Raw genomic sequence first — 16,084 nt, forward strand, 5'->3', positions numbered from 1 at the left:
GGCAACAGAACCAAAACCTGATCTCCTGCACTAAATTCACGACGCTCCACTTTGCGGTCAAACAGTCTTCATTTTTTCCTGACAGAAATGCAATCTTTGTTTAGCCATTTTTCCAGCCTCATAAAGCCTTTGCCTGCAACCATTTACATATGTAATCAAGTTCTTTGGAGGGTCAGTCAACATCCACTGATCACAAACGACCGCCAAAGGACCACGAACCGTGTGAGCAAAAACCAGCTCATTGGGACTGAACCCTGTACTGTCTTGAACAACTTCTCTAGCTGCTAACAAGAGCCACGGAAAACCCACCTCCCAATCTTTAACTCTGTTGAAAGCGCTCAAGTACACCCTGACTCTCTGGAAGTATGCAGAGGACTTGTTATGCTTGATGTTAAGTTGTTGAAGTTGTGCAAACAAATGAGATGTAAAATTAGACCCTTGATCACTCTGTTTTCGGGATCCCAAACACATATGAACTGGCTGAGGGCCTTAACTACAGATTTTGCAGTTATGGTACACAATGGATAAGCCGCTGGATATCTAGTTGAGCAACACATTACAGTTAACATGTAAGCAAAACCTGATTTAGACCAGGGAAGCTGACCCACACAGTCAATAATGAGATGTTCAAATGGCTGACCCACTGCAGGAATCGGATACAAAGGAGCAGGTTTTAGGGTTTGATTGGGTTTGCTGTGTAATCTGGCAAACATGACACATTCATATATAAGCTGAAACATCACGTTTTAAATATGGCCAAAAGAAATGCTGGATCACACGATTTTTTTTTTACACCCATATGTCCTGCAACATAATCATGAGCTGCATGTATTACCGACGTCCTATATTTAGTAGGCATTACAACTTGCGCAACTGGATCACCACTAAATCCCTCTCCGTGTGGATGCCACACTCTGAACAACCGGTCATTCTGTATGAAATACCCAGGTGTAATGTCTACCTGAGGAAATGGCAAAACTTGTTCGAAAATATCTTTCAAAGACTTGTCGGCTCTTTGTTCGTTCACTAACTAACCGAGAAATAGAAAGATCAGTTGGCATTGACAGTATAAACTTTTCCACAAAAGGTTTTTCTGGAATCTCCTCACTGTCAGCCAGAGCAGCCGTCATAGCACGAGTCACAACACCAACCGTAGAAACATTTTTGCTCCAGATTAGTGGCCGCTTGCGTCTCTGAAGACGAGACTGTATTCACTGCCTCTATTTCAGGGACCTCTGGAGTTTCTGAAACGAAAGCAGACATATTTATGTGAATTGGCTGGTCAGGTAAGTGTACACCGTTTTGTCTCACATCATCTGGCCACACACGACCTCCTACCAGGTCATTTCCCAAAATAAACTCAATTCCGTCAACTGGACGAACACCTACTTCTACTTCCCCCTGTACCAAATTACATGACAAATGCACTTTGTGCACAGTCACAAAGTCTGCAGACTCATTCCCCGAACGGGAACACAGCTACCTGTGTCTGATAAGGGAGAAAAGGGCAAAATATTTCCCCTCACAAAGCTTTGCGACGCTCCTGAGTCTCTCAAGCTTTTTATTGGAACTCCTTCATCACCACTAAGCAGTGTCAGAAAGCCTTCAGACATAAATGGAGCATAACAAGTCATTCTCTGAAGCATTTACTGGTTTAACCTGCATCGGAAAAGGAGCCAACAGTTCTGCTGCAATACCAGGTGTAGACCTCTGAATAGTGGTAGCCGAACCAGCTGACTTAACATTGTACATCTTACTTTTTTCTTTCATTAGAGGACATTCTTTTAATTCATTCTTAATTGCACACAGTAGAGTCAGTTTTTCTTTAGCTTGTCTATCCAACTTTGGGGACATAAACCCTGCCTTGGGAAATTGTTCATTGTAGTACCGCTCACCAAAAATACATTTGTGTGTCAACACATTCATCGGCTAGCACTGCAGCCTCACTTGGACACTTAACCTTGTGTTCATTAACATAGGTCGCAACATAATTGGGCACAGACTGTTTAAACTGTTCTAGAACCACTAGATCACATAATGCCTCAAACGTAACACCAGAAGAAACGCACCAACGATTAAAATGTAATGTCAAATCCCTGGCAAACTCAACGCATTTGTTCCCCAGTCTTCCCACAGCCCCTGAAGCGTTGCTGATATGCCTCAGGAACAAGCTCATATGCCTTCAAGACAGCCGATTTTCCCATATTGTACACTTTACAGGCTGCAGAAGACAAAGCTGAGTAAGCCTGCTGTGCTTTACCAGTAAAAAAACACTGTAACAACAAAGTTCGCTCCTCATCATGCCAGTCTCTTGAATCTGCAACCCGCTCAAACAAACTGAAGAAAATCTCCACATCACTTTCATTAAACTTTGGTAACAACCTCAAATTGCTTGCAACATCAAAAACATACATGAGGCGTTTCCAAATTCAAAGCCGATGCAGAAATTTTGCCCTCTTTCAGCAATGTTCATTTTTGAACTTCCAAATCAAATTTCAGTTGTTCCTTTCTGAATTTGATTCTCTCCAATTCCTGTTCATGTTCCATTTTCAAAACCAGTAATACTTTTTGTTCTTCAAATGTTAGCAGTAGTGGTAGTAGTTACACCACTCTTACCTCCCTCGTCCCCCAACACTCCCGCTTCCGTCAAGTTGGCCATGATGACACTTCAGGACCTCATTTGTGCACTTGAAGTCAACATCAATGGAGTAAGGCTGAGCAATCTTCTTCAGCTGCTCTTTATTACATCGCTCTAGCAACTCAACAGATGGACCCTGAATGAAATTCTCAATATTAGACCTAACAAATCAAATGTAGCAAATGTAATACTCAATGTGAGGCAAACTAAATCCTCCCAAAACCCAAATGGCCCAAAACATATATAAAGTCAAACAAACTGGAGTCTCCCCATTCTAAATTAACTAGTACAACAAACTAGCTAACTAAACTCATCCCTAGTCTTCGGACAGGTACAGGTGGCAGGTATTTATTCACTATAAACCAGTGGGTCTGAAAAAGCCCCTGCTATGCAGTTACCCTTAGAACACCATGGATGTGATCCCGAGCATATAGCTCCAACCACTTTCCCCGTCACACTAACAAAGTCCCCTGCAACGGACTCTCTAATAGAACCTGCTCACAGAAGAGAATGCCAGTTAAAACAAGGCCACACCAGACATTTAAGCACTACTTGTTTACCTCAAAATTGAGCAAAAGAAAAGCCCACCTTTAAGGTCTTCAAACAAAACACTTACCAACTATAGTCACATGTGATACTCCACCCCAACATAACAAGATAAAGAATTATTACCAAAGGCTGAGTTGACGAGCCCCCATGTCACAACCTGGCTCAAAGGCATGGCAAAAGGTGGAGACACACATGGTTGTTCAATTAAATCCAATTTATTTATATTAACAAAGATAAACGTGCAATCAGTTAATCAGTAATGTGTGCAATGTATGGATGTGTGTAAATGTATCAAAGCTAGAACGCAAAAATAACTAAACCAAAAATCCAAACAAACCAAGCAACCTTGAGGAGGGAGAGAGAATGATGCCCAAGCACTCATATTTATAGACATGTGAGCCATCAGTTGATGCAGGTGTCAATCATCAGTCCTCATTAGCCAATCCTCAGATCCCAGCAACCAGAGGGACTTAAAAAGAACAACTGTTTTTCCATGCACCGTTTAAAAGCATTGACCGATGACCACCCATTCATGTAATCGCAACAGAAACAAAAGAGACGGGTGACAATGCAAAAGGAAGAAAGCCTGGGACACATATTTAGAGACACAAAAAATAAAGTAATGCAAGCATGGAGACTAACAGGAGACCAACAGAAAGACATGAAATAAATGAACCTGAGAGAATCAGAACGAGACATGTGAAGAGAGGGGATATATTGTATGCACAGGATTTGAAGGAACCGTGCAGCCGCTTCATGAAAGCTTGAAAGGAAGAGAGAGAAGAGACAGGAGCGAGGAAAATGGATTTGAAGGAACAGTGCAGCAGCTTTGAAGGTAGAGCAGGCAGGCAGGCTGGTTGGCAGGCTGGGACGCAAAGATAGCACTATTAGGCATACTTCTTAATTCTCAATGACTGACTAGCTGACTGAAGGCTTGTTAGCCTTGCTATGTATTTGATTGGCTGGCTGTTGGGCCTGCTGACGGACTGGATTGATTGATTGTCTGCCTGGCAAACTAGGAGGCTGTCTGTCTGTCTGACGGACTGGTGACGGATATCCTAGATGGTCTGTTGGATTTCTGAATCACCGGCTTGGGTGTCATGTTGCTTCGCGCTTCCCTCTATCTGCTGTCTGTTTTTTTTGCCTCCTGTCTATCTATCTGTCTTTTTTTCTCACTCAGTAGAAAGGTTCATGACCTGGTCTCCAGGGTAGCTTTGCTACTCTTGTCTTCATTGTTGCTGCTCTTCTTCAACTCTTGCAGCGCAGACTGGGCGGAAAGAGAATTTTAAGCCGCCATTACCCTAACTTCAGTCTAAGCCCAATTCTAGCCTTAACCTTAAAACCACATCATTATAATACTTAAGACTCATGGTTAAATGGTCTGGTCCCCAAATAGTTAACCTTTTAGGAATTCAATGTGTATACTCTGATGGGAGTCCACTCAGGGAGTCCCTCACTGTTACAGTACTGAAAGTATATTTGGCAATCAAAATAATACCGTAATAGAAACATCTGCAATTCCTCCTTATATACGTATATATATATATATATATATATATATATATATTTTATTTTTTGTTAATTTAGTCACTTTTGTCCATTCTTGTTCAGGTTTTATTTCATTTTAAACACTCTGTGGAAACCTAATGAAGTTTTTCCTATTTTCTGTTTTCAGATTGTGCTCAATAGCTGTGTCATGATTGGAACCGGTGGATAGAGTTATTATGGATAAGAAAAGTATGGTGGCAATAAGCAAGCATGTGAGCAAGTCAAACTATATATATATATATATATATATAAAGGTATTAGAGTACAGGTGACAGTCACTCTGTTCCACTGCTTTATTTATCCATGCTTCATGAATCTTAGCTGAAATAATTCACCCTTGGGCTGAAAATGGAGCATCCAATTATTTGAATGTTTAATGCAAAAAAATGAGTGATTCTTTAATTATTTGGAAGGTAATTGTGGCTCATAAATACCTGACCAATCATGCTTAAGGGAAACTTAGATGTTTAGTTTAAGAGGTTCCATGATGGATTACGTTTTGTAAATATATTCATGGTTCCAGCAGATGTATCCTAATGACTTTAGCAAAGTCTAGTTTGTGGTTTTAAGTGAAATGTCTAAACAACTTTTGAATGGCCATCAAATCTGGTACAACACCCCCCCCACACACACACACACACACACACATACACACACAGTGGCAATCTGTGTTGTGTGTCTGTTTTGGCAATTAACCGAGACAGTACAGCTTGATTGACAGTTGTAAGCTCCTTTTTTGCAGAAGAAAGAAAAAAAAATTATGCTAACCATTCACTGAACTTTCCAACACTCATGTTGATTAAACAATGCCTTTGAGAGTTTTAGTATTCATCTCTAGAGATGATATTGTAGTTTATGTGCGAGCGGGCGTGTCTATTCCACCATGGAGCCTATCATCAATTGCAAATATAAAGTGTTTTGATTGTAAAGGCTCTCATTACCCATGCACACTGACTCCCTGTAGTATCTCTGGTTGAATCAACAATTGATAGAATGTGGAAAAACACATTTAGTTATTACAAATTACTGATTATTACTTTCAACCCAAATCTGAGATCTGTATTTTCCAATGAGGGCAAACACCAGGAAACCAGGGGCCCTTATCCTCTATTGGGCTTACTTTGGGAACTTTCCATTTGTTTCTGTGACCTGACATCATTAGTGTTGTTTGTCAGATGCAAAGCTTTAATTAAAGCCGAGCTATCAGGAACATTAATTAAACACAAAGAGAGCCTGGTTTGGAGAAGAAACGGAGGGAGAAAATAAGGCTGTCTCTTCCTCTGGCTTCTTGTCAAAATAAAATCAATGGCAAGGGTGTGATAAAAGCAGCGAGGAGGGGATGTGAAAGCACACAAAAGGTGTCAGGTTGTGTTTTGGCGATGAAGCATATTAATTTGTGTTTCTAGTTGAAAGGCAGCAGAGATAAGCAGGCTTAAAACAATGTCGGCAGAATAAAGAAAGGGACAGTAAAGAGGAAAAAGAGTAAGCGGATGAAAAGAAATACAGACAGAGATGGAGGGAGACAGGAGACTGACCCAGATTTTAAGATAGACTGGAAGAGCGTGGTCTGGATCATTACAGCAGTGTAATTATATTAAAGAAATATATATAGTGCTGGTCTAAGCGGTTGTGACTGGACACGGAAGTAAAAACTACATTTGAAATGAGTCTTGACTGACTCGTCTTTTATGTTTGCCGAGCACAGTATATACCATGTCAGGGTAGCAGATATGATGTAAATATGAGCTGCCGACGGGGGGAAAACAGCCTGACGGTAATCACAAGAACGACACGGTATTTTTTTGTGGTCTCCAAAATCTTAAATTGCTAAAGTGTGCCAGAGACTGTGTACATTCCCTTAAACCCTAGTACAAAAAAATAGATAGATAGTGAGGATTGTATCACTACACGATGACACTAGGCTTGGAGTCATCTTCAAAGTGTGGGAAGAGAAGGAATTTAGAAATAGGATGAAAAAAGAATGAGTATGATCAATGTCCAAATTGTTGTTTGATATATAATTCAGTTTGCTTGCTTCTTTTCATCACAACGTGCCGTGAACTAATGCTCACATACACACACACACACACACACACACACACACACACACACACACACACACGCACACACGGCTCTACGCAGCAGTTAAATCAGTGGAATAAATCTGCTTCAAAGCTGAGTACATAACAAATGATTAATGAATGACTTACATAATTATCAAGGTGGAAAGGGGTTAGTTTAGCTGTTGTTCCACTGAGCTAAAGCTGCGATTGCTTTTTTTGTAAGTGTGGGTGTTGTGGGTGGACGCACGTAAGGAAGACAACGGTGCTGGGTCAAAGGCAAATTGAAGGCCTGTGGTGGAGGAATTGAATTGTCAATATCAATTTCATGGAACAATTTCAAGAGAGGCCTGAGAGCTGCTGGGGGTGTGGTGCGGCAGAAATGAGAAGTGACTTGAAGGCTAACTGAGGTGCATGTTGGGGCAGTGGATGAGAAGGAAGTCAAGGAGGAGGACAGGCTATTAGGGATGGACCAGTTTAACAAATGTATCCAAAGTTGGCTTCCATTACACCTGAGTAGATTGGGTTGAACCTGGTCTATATCAACAATGTTACACTTCCAGGATTGCTCCGTTGCTGCCCGAAATTCCGCCAGATGTCGCTCTTTTTGGCTAGATGTACGTTACCTTCAGCTTTCTTTGTGTTGGAATTTTGAACCCCGGGGGATTTATGAGGACTATGGTTAACTGCTCCTCAGATCTCTGCAGGGTAAATCCAGACAGCTAGCTAGACTATCTGTCCAATCTGAGTTTTCTGTTGCATGACTAAAAGAACTTTTGAACGTACACATGTTCCACCGAAACAACTTCCTTCCCGAGGCTATTTTGCAGAGGCACTGTTCGGTTCTCTGTTCGGCACTTAGTGACGATTGTGTTTGGTTTAAATAAATGCCAATGAACCAGATCATGTTTTTCTCCCATCGTCGGAATGCTGTGTGTACTCGCCAGACCTTCCTCCATAGTTCTGTGGAGGAATTGTCTGGCAAAGCGAGACTAGGTTGAACCATGTCACTGCTTCATTTCTTGCAGCAGGTTATGTTTTCTTCATCTGGCTGAGACAACCTATAAAGCACAGAGGGAAATGTTTTTGGAATTGAGATGGAGTACTCAAGAATAGTCTGTTCCCCAGTTGTTGTTCTTCCTATCAATTCCCTGTCATTCATGTCGTGGCCAGATACCTTGGGGAGGGGAATCAAAACTTTGAAAACAAATTAAAAGCGTCAGAGCTGTGGTGATGAGATACATACTATTTTATGCTGGATTAGAGCCTAATCCACAGTTAATCCCCTGAGAAAGGTAAATAGCTAAATGTCAGCTAGTATCCTGTTAAAACATGCAAATTACAACAGCCCTGCTCTGTTTTCCACTTAGCCCATCTTCCCGTTTTCACCCTTATATAACTGCAGCTATTACATTTTTATTGTTTTATTATGTACATCAAAGTTGAAATAATAGAACCACAGCTGCAAGCTGGCGAACCTTGTAAACAATGACAAACCCAAAGAAAAGCGGTGTTGCTTTCATAGTCTTGGCAATTTCCATTTTTATTGGTGCATCATATGCTAATGTATGAACAGAAGAGCTGCAATTTGTTCTCATATGAGGCTGTTATTTTCATGAACATGAGCAATTACAGAACATTAAAACCCTGGTTTAAATTAAAAAGTCAAAATATATTTATTTGGGCTTTATTAAGACTTATGGAAATAATCATGGCAGTTAATGGATGTATTACTGTGGTGCATTACCATGAAGGGATTGGGTAGCATGGGTATTAGATTCATATACCATTTTTTTTACACAGTGCTTTTAGAAATTAGACCTAAACTCAATTAATTCAAAATCATCTGGGGATATGTGAACTGTATTACAATTTTCTGCATAGTCTTAATCATTTTGTCATTATCACTAATAATGTTAATATTCTGCCCCCCCCTCTCCCTCTCTCGCTCTCTCTCTCTCTCTCTCTCTCTCTCTCTCTCTCTCTCTCTCTCTCTGTCTGTTATATAGGCCTTCTGCCTTTCTCTGAGAGGGAGTACTTCCTCATCTGTGTTGTCGAGACATACGGTTGCCAGGGGCCATGAGTAGCTGCTGGGGTGACAGTCTCCAAAACCCTTTGACGTGGAACACCTAAGATGGGGACAGCATTTGCTGCCATGCTGCAAGCTCAGCTCTAATCACCGTGAAGACGCCCTTCCGTTCACCTTTCTCTCTACGTAGATTTATTCTGCTTGCCCCTGACCTGCAATCCTTTTTAATTTGAAACTGCTACTCGCTGCCGCTCCGCCTTCAACTACTATTTTTTGCCCCTCCTTTATCAAACACTCCTAATCCAAACCATGGCCAGCAGACTCTGTTTGTCCTCCCTGGTTCTCTCCCTTCTGCTCCCTGCACTGTTGCTCCTCCACCTGCCAGGCATGGTGAAAGGGGACTGCTGGCTGATAGAGGGGGACAAAGGCTATGTTTGGCTGGCTATCTGCAGTCAGAACCAGCCTCCATATGAGACCATCCCCCAGCACATCAACAGCACGGTCAGTATGAATTTATCTATCTGTAGGCCTTTTATACCGTGGTAGAAACTAGGGGTGTAAATCACACATATTATCACGATACAATATGATATTGATTCTTTGGACAAGGATACAATATTTACGGATATCACAAAGTCTGACACGATACAATTTCGATTTGATTTGATTCAGGGGCCTGCAACCGATACGCGACAATACATAAGCGCATTTAACATAATCAGTTACATTTTTATATATTTACAAAAAAGCACCTAAAATATGATTTGACAATTTCATTACTAAGCTCTTCCAGACATTTAAATTAAAAACAAACTACACGTTTTGATGCAAAGTAATGATTATATAAGTGGGAATTGCAAAATAAAGGTGCTTTGTAAAGATGTATAAATACTTTCGATAATATCGATAATATTGAATCGTTGAGGATTGAATCAGTATATTGAGCCAGATCAATGTATTGTTACACCCCTAGTAGAAACCCCTAGTATGTATGTTCTAGTATGTATGCTATAGTTAAACACAGCCTTTGCATAAAGGGTTGTATTCTAAGCATTGTGCCATGAGCCTAGTAGTTTTTTTCACAGGTGCAGCTGTATCTGCAAGAATGTAGTTGAATGTAGACAGAGTCATTGAGTTATCAACAACTTGGGAACCACCTTCTATAATAACAAGATGAGCTATAGGACCAGTCCTTTTTAGCAAACTTAAACCCCTTAAAGTTCTTTCCACCATTGTGCTGCAATAACCGGCCTGGAGCCCAGCCACCTCTATTAAACCGTATGGCTTCTTGCACATGGCATTATTAACAATAATTAATAATAATGGCTTTTGCTGCAAGTCAAATCTCATGTGGTCAGTCAGTATGTTTGTGGTTTATTGTGTGATTCTGATGGTTGTGATAATATGTTGATTGCGGTGACAACTATGACAGTGATGGTAATACAGTATTCATAATGTAATTTAAGAATTTTTAGATTCTAAAAATGCATGTTGCATTTTCCTAATCAAGTGCAAGGTTATATTCATCTGTCCAATGATAGTGACCATGGCAGCAATAATATCTCAATTTTTATGTGGCTGTGATGACATTATTAAAGCAAATAGTTGCTAAATAGGTTAATTTGGTGACATAGAAGAGATACATAAACCAATTGTTTTGTGTTGCTGTTGTTTGTGGAATTGTTGGCTACCTAACTACTACACAATCTCAAGAGCAACTAAGAAGGGATCCCTCTCCCAGGACAGACAGATGCCATGTGTACAGAAATGAACATAATAGAATTACAATAAAGACTATGAATGTGAACATATATGAAAAAGATGGATCATGGATGATGTCAAACCGCTTCTGTGTCACCAAACAGCTAGAGCCTGAGACACACAACCTCCTCTACACCCTGTAACCTGGAAGTAGGACAGGCTACACATACTGTACACATCCAAGAAGCAAAACTGAAGCACATCATTCACACAGATACGATAATGAAACAAATACACAGGGGGACAGAGAGAAACAAGTTCCAGATCCAACATGTGGAATGAGGCACCGACAGCCAGGAGAGAGAGAGAGAGGTCCCAGGATGGCCGATGGTACAGCACAGAGAAGCCTGAGTAAAAAGAGAGAGGGAGGGAGAAAGAGATAGATAGATAGATAGATAGATAGATAGATAGATAGATAGATAGATAGATAGATAGAGGGAGGGAGGGAGACAGGCAGAGAGAGAGAGAAGACAGTGCTTGGGACACAAGAACAGAGGGACATTTTAAAATATACTGTTTCAGGTTTTTCAATTACCATCTGCAATTTGCTGCATAACTGATTAAAACCGAAAAATTACCATTGGGTGCTTTAATATTAACAAGCAACTACATTCCGTTTCTAGCATCAACATTTACCACTGCTAGATATCTCAGGCTGGATGCTCAGCTGCTTGCAAACAGGCTGTGATTAACTGAACAAATTTTGACCAGAGGTATAACTGGGAAAATTACTCATTAGACATCAAACTTGTATGTTTGGAGGTGTATGCTCTTGGCAGCTATTTTTGGCAAAGCGTTTTGGTTCTCCTCTATGGCTGCCAGAGGGTACAACACATCAACTGAAAGTCATCCACTCTCTTGTCTCCCGTAGGTTCATGACCTGAGGCTGAATGAGAACAAACTTAAGGCTGTGCTATTTACCTCCATGTACCGCTTCACAAACCTTACTGACCTCAATCTTACCAAGAACGAGATCAGTTACATCGAGGATGGGGCCTTTGCTGGACAGGCCAACCTACAGGTCTGCAGCCAAGAACACAACTGTTTGCATGTATTTGTTTATCTCTAATTTAAAATCATAAAAATATAATTTTTAATGCTTATACATTTCTACAAATGTGGTTGAATAATTTGTGTTGCCTTTATAATAGAAATCCCATTTAGAAGTCTATGCTAAATGAGGGTGGTCATGGAAATGTAAACTGATCTGAATGAGAGCACCCCCAAAGCACCATTAAGTGGAGATTGGATTTATTAATAAATCAGTTTTTCTTACACAATGCAGTGCAATATATTAGAACAAGTTGAGCTAGAAATATACTGTATTCTGAAATCATCCAACTACAAACTCTAGTTCTCTCAACCTGTTCATAGGTGGCTGTTAAAAACTTTCTAACTTGTAGAAAGCAGAAAAGCGTCTCAATGATGTGTCTAGTTCTGATAAAACATATCCTATTGATGTAAACTGCATTCCTTAAAAACATCCCCCACCAAATGATTAGCAATTAGATTTGTTGTCATGTTAATTAAAAATGTCAAGGGGCTACTCTCTTTTTCTGTCTCAGGTTCTCCAGCTGGGCTACAACAAGCTGACAAACCTGACTGAGGGCATGTTGAGAGGTCTGGGTCGAATGCAGTGCCTCTTTTTGCAACACAACCTTATTGAGGTCATTGCCACCAATTCCTTCTGGGAGTGCCCCAGCCTCAGCAGCCTGGACTTATCTTCCAATAAGTTGGCCCGTCTTGACCCATCTACCTTCACTGTCCTCAACAGGCTGCTGGTGTGTGAACTAGCAGGAAACCCGTTCCACTGTGGCTGTGAGCTCTACAGCTTCCTCACCTGGCTGGAGGCGTTTAACAATGTAACCCACACTTATGACCGCCTCCAGTGTGAAACCCCTCTGGAAATGACTGGTTATCCACTTCTGAGTCCGCTGCCCGGACACGGAAAAAATGCCCGTTACGCTCTTTTATCAATGTGTCGCGATGGTGTGATAATTCCAGGGATGACCTCCCAGACACCAGATCAAGATGGCTCAGGTATGGGTTTGGACAACCCAGACCAAGGTCTGTACCACCAACCAACCATATCGTCCACTGCAGACCCTACCTATAACCATCAGATTTCCATGAAGCTTCAAACTGTCTCCCTCTACACCGCTTCTCTAATGGTGCAGATCCCACGACCATACAGTAAGATGTACATCCTCTCCAAGTACAACCACACGTTTGTTGAAGACATCAAGCCCCTTAAAAACAAAAAGGAGGTACTCACTTTGGACAAACTGAAACCTCACACAAATTACACTTATTGTGTGGCTTCTGCAAGCAAAACTCAGCGCTACAACCACACCTGTCTGACCTTTTCTACACGAGCTATGGGGTCAGAGGACCAGCGAACCGAACCATCCACAACTACCCACTACATCATGACCATCTTGGGATGTCTGTTTGGCATGGTCATTGTGCTTGGACTAGTCTATTACTGTCTCAGACGACGACGCATCGAGGAAGAGAAGAAGAAAGCTATAAGCGTGAAGAAAACTATTTTGGAGATGAGGTACTAGACAATTTTTTTATGTTAATGGAAGTCTTAAGGGCCACATTATAACCCTTTTTCATGACGATTAATTGTTGAAGAGCCACTGTAGAGATAGTGACTGCGTCTGAGATGTTTAGCCACAACAGAAATGAACACTACTGTGTGTCCCTTGGGTAAAATTGATTTCTTTGGAACAAGTTCTGCTAAAGGCATCAGTTAATTAGATGTTTTGATTCAAAGCCCTGAAAAGTCTCATTTATTCAAACTACAAACATTTTCCCCAACCATACTCTTTGTTGAGGCTTTGGGCCTTGTTATTTTTCATAGTTTCTTTAATTAAAACGGCAATATTCTGTCACCCCATGGCATGACTGAGAGGACATATTAAATCAAATGAACTTTAAAAAAAGTATTAGGTACAACTGCATTTTGCAATCATGCTGTTAGTATAATGTGCATGATGTACACAATATGAGATCAGATAATGAAACTATATGTATTTTCTGTGTTAAAGTGAATCTGTTATTCTTCAGGTATGGCCCAGAGGCGGCTGCGGCAGTGGCCAATGACCCATGTGCCATGCAGCGTCTCCAGGAGCAGGCTCACCACCAGCACCACCATTCAGGAGGAGCAGGCGGCAAGCTGCCCCCGTCTGCCTCCTCTAGCACAGGCATGCTCCATGGCTCAGCCAACACCAGTTCTTCTCGCCTCTCCACCCTGCCGCAGGTGGAAAAAATGGCCACTGCCTTCTCTGAGGCAATGGGCGGCAAGGGCAACTACATGGATGTGAGGACAGCGGGAGTGGCAGGGGAAGGCAGAGAGGGAGGGGTGGGAGCTGGAGGAGCAGTGATAGCAGGGGAGGTAGTTGTGGATAGGCGAGGCGGGGCTGAGAATGGGATAGAGGCTGGGGAGGATTCGGATGACGATGGCCGTGGCTCAGCGTCAGAGATCTCCACCATTGCCAAGGAGGTGGACAAGGTGAACCAGATCATCAACAACTGCATTGATGCTCTGAAGCTGGATGCCTCTGCTAATGTTGTAACCACGGCTGACAATGGCAACTCTGTTTCCTCCTCCCAGCCACCAACTTGCATTGTGTCCCTCCCCCGCAACCTCCTGCCCCTCTCTCCAGGCCACCCTGGAGATCAGATCATGGCCTCCTCTCCAAAGGTGCATCTAAAGTCTCACCCCCAGCCTCATCCTCAGCCCCATCCTCAGCCACATCCTCAGCCTCATCCTCAGCTACATCAGCTGCCTCACCCCCCTTCTATGGCCCCAGTGCCCCTGGTCATGCCCCTGTCTGAGCGGCCAGGTATCAGTGGTGGGGGGTTCCTCTCCCCTCCTTACCGTGACCCACCCCCAGCCAATGCAGTGCGGCCCCTTCAGAGGCAATTGAGCGCTGACACTGCTGTAGTGAAGAACCGTTGCGGCGCCCCCGCTGTGGGATCTGTCAAGAGCAACAGAGTGTTCAGTGTGGATATCCCTGAGCAGCGAAGCGATCCTCCCAAGTACCCAACAGAAAAAGGCAGCCCTGTGGGTTGTGGTGGAGTGGGTGGAAGTGGAGGAGCTGGCGGAATAGGAGGCTGCAACGGGAATGGGATGGGAAACATAAATGGTGGTGGGGTGAGTGTGAATGGGGGCGGGATGGGGTGTAGTAAGGGGAGTGGAGGTGCGGTGGTTGGCCCTGGACAGCAGCAGCACCACTTGGAAGTTCAGCCAGACTACCACAGCTCCGAGCACCGCCACTCTTTTCCTGCACTCTACTATGAGGGCGGCAACGACTCACCCTCACAGGCCCAAAAGGCCTCATTCCTGAAGCCACTGGGCCGCACCAAGAGAGATGCCACATCCACCTACTCCCAGCTCTCACCTTCTCGTCACCACAACTACAACTCTGGCTACTCCTCCAGTCCAGAGTATTCGTCTGAGAGCACACTGCGGATCTGGGAGCGATTCCGGCCTTACAAGAAAAGCCCCAGAGAGGAGGCCTCCTATATAGCAGCAGGCCACGCCCTGCGTAAGAAGGTTCAGTTTGCCAAGGACGAGGACCTTCATGATATTTTGGACTACTGGAAGGGGGTTTCTGCCCAGCAGAAGCTGTAAGCAGAGGAAGCTAAGTCGAATGTTCTTAGGAAGATTCTGAAGTTGGATCCCAACAGCAGACTAATAAAGGGGAATAGATGTTAATGTAGCAAGATATATGATATTTCCTGTGAGGTGTCAAGTGACATGGGTCGTTTCCCTGGGTGATTTTTTTTTTTTTATTGATTCTATGACAATTCTATGACAATCTATTGGGATTTTAAGAGGTTGTCTGTTTTCACCACAATACTAAGTAGTAATTGACAAGAATCAAGCTGTTCACCAAACTACCTTATACTGGGCACCTTGGTCCTCGCAAGCTTCCGTAGACCTGCTGAATCCCTACTAATGAGCAAAAAAGAGGTGGTAACCAGCACCTCTTCTTTTACCTGTCTTTTACCTCAAAACTGGTACACTGTAGCTCGGTTATCTCACCAGAAGCAGCCCCATTCATGACTTAACCCCCCCCCCCAGTTTCTAATCCCATCAAACCTCCATTCACACAACAATCATTCCACTGCACCTCCAACACCTGTTCTCCTATAGAAGCATCATTTAGGGAGATAATGAGGGAGGGAGCAGGATGAGGAATTAGGTGCATTTGTTTTAGAGTAGCCTGAATATCCCTCTTTGGGGGAGGACATTAGATGGTACTTATCGGGCTAATTGTTCTTCCTGGCATTTAGCCAGTGTAAGAATAGGTCGGGGAGGATGTGTGTTGAGCATGCTTATTGATTCTTAACACCTAACTACATATGTTTAACGGTGTGTGGGCATGTATAAAGTATGTGCATGCTGGGGTGAGTGTGTGTGGGTGGGAGAATAGGGGTGGGGTTGAGGCTGAGTCGTCCATTATTCTCAGCCTCCTCTACGGT

At 42.7% G+C, this 16,084-nt stretch overlaps 1 protein-coding gene across 1 annotated transcript; it reads left to right on the forward strand.

Moving 5' to 3' along the window:
• The first annotated feature begins 9,133 nt into the window (after window positions 1–9,133).
• Window positions 9,134–15,266, forward strand: LOC144529172 (protein phosphatase 1 regulatory subunit 29-like). The gene is made up of 4 exons (XM_078268153.1): window positions 9,134–9,325; window positions 11,457–11,606; window positions 12,151–13,145; window positions 13,661–15,266. Exons 1-4 carry the CDS (start codon window positions 9,134–9,136, stop codon window positions 15,228–15,230), a joined length of 2,907 nt encoding a protein of 968 aa, XP_078124279.1. The 3' UTR covers window positions 15,231–15,266.
• Window positions 15,267–16,084: the final 818 nt, after the last annotated feature.

Source organism: Sander vitreus, chromosome 2 (assembly GCF_031162955.1).
Source record: "Sander vitreus isolate 19-12246 chromosome 2, sanVit1, whole genome shotgun sequence".
Classification (NCBI taxonomy): Eukaryota; Metazoa; Chordata; class Actinopteri; order Perciformes; family Percidae; genus Sander; species Sander vitreus.

Bases quoted from the DNA above. Each gene is read 5' to 3' on its own strand.
- LOC144529172 (XM_078268153.1), top strand. From the start codon at position 9,134: ATGGCCAGCAGACTCTGTTTGTCCTCCCTGGTTCTCTCCCTTCTGCTC. The intron at 9,326-11,456 runs GTCAGTATGAAT...TGTCTCCCGTAG, and splicing joins CCCAGCACATCAACAGCACG to GTTCATGACCTGAGGCTGAA. The intron at 13,146-13,660 runs GTACTAGACAAT...GTTATTCTTCAG, and splicing joins AAAACTATTTTGGAGATGAG to GTATGGCCCAGAGGCGGCTG.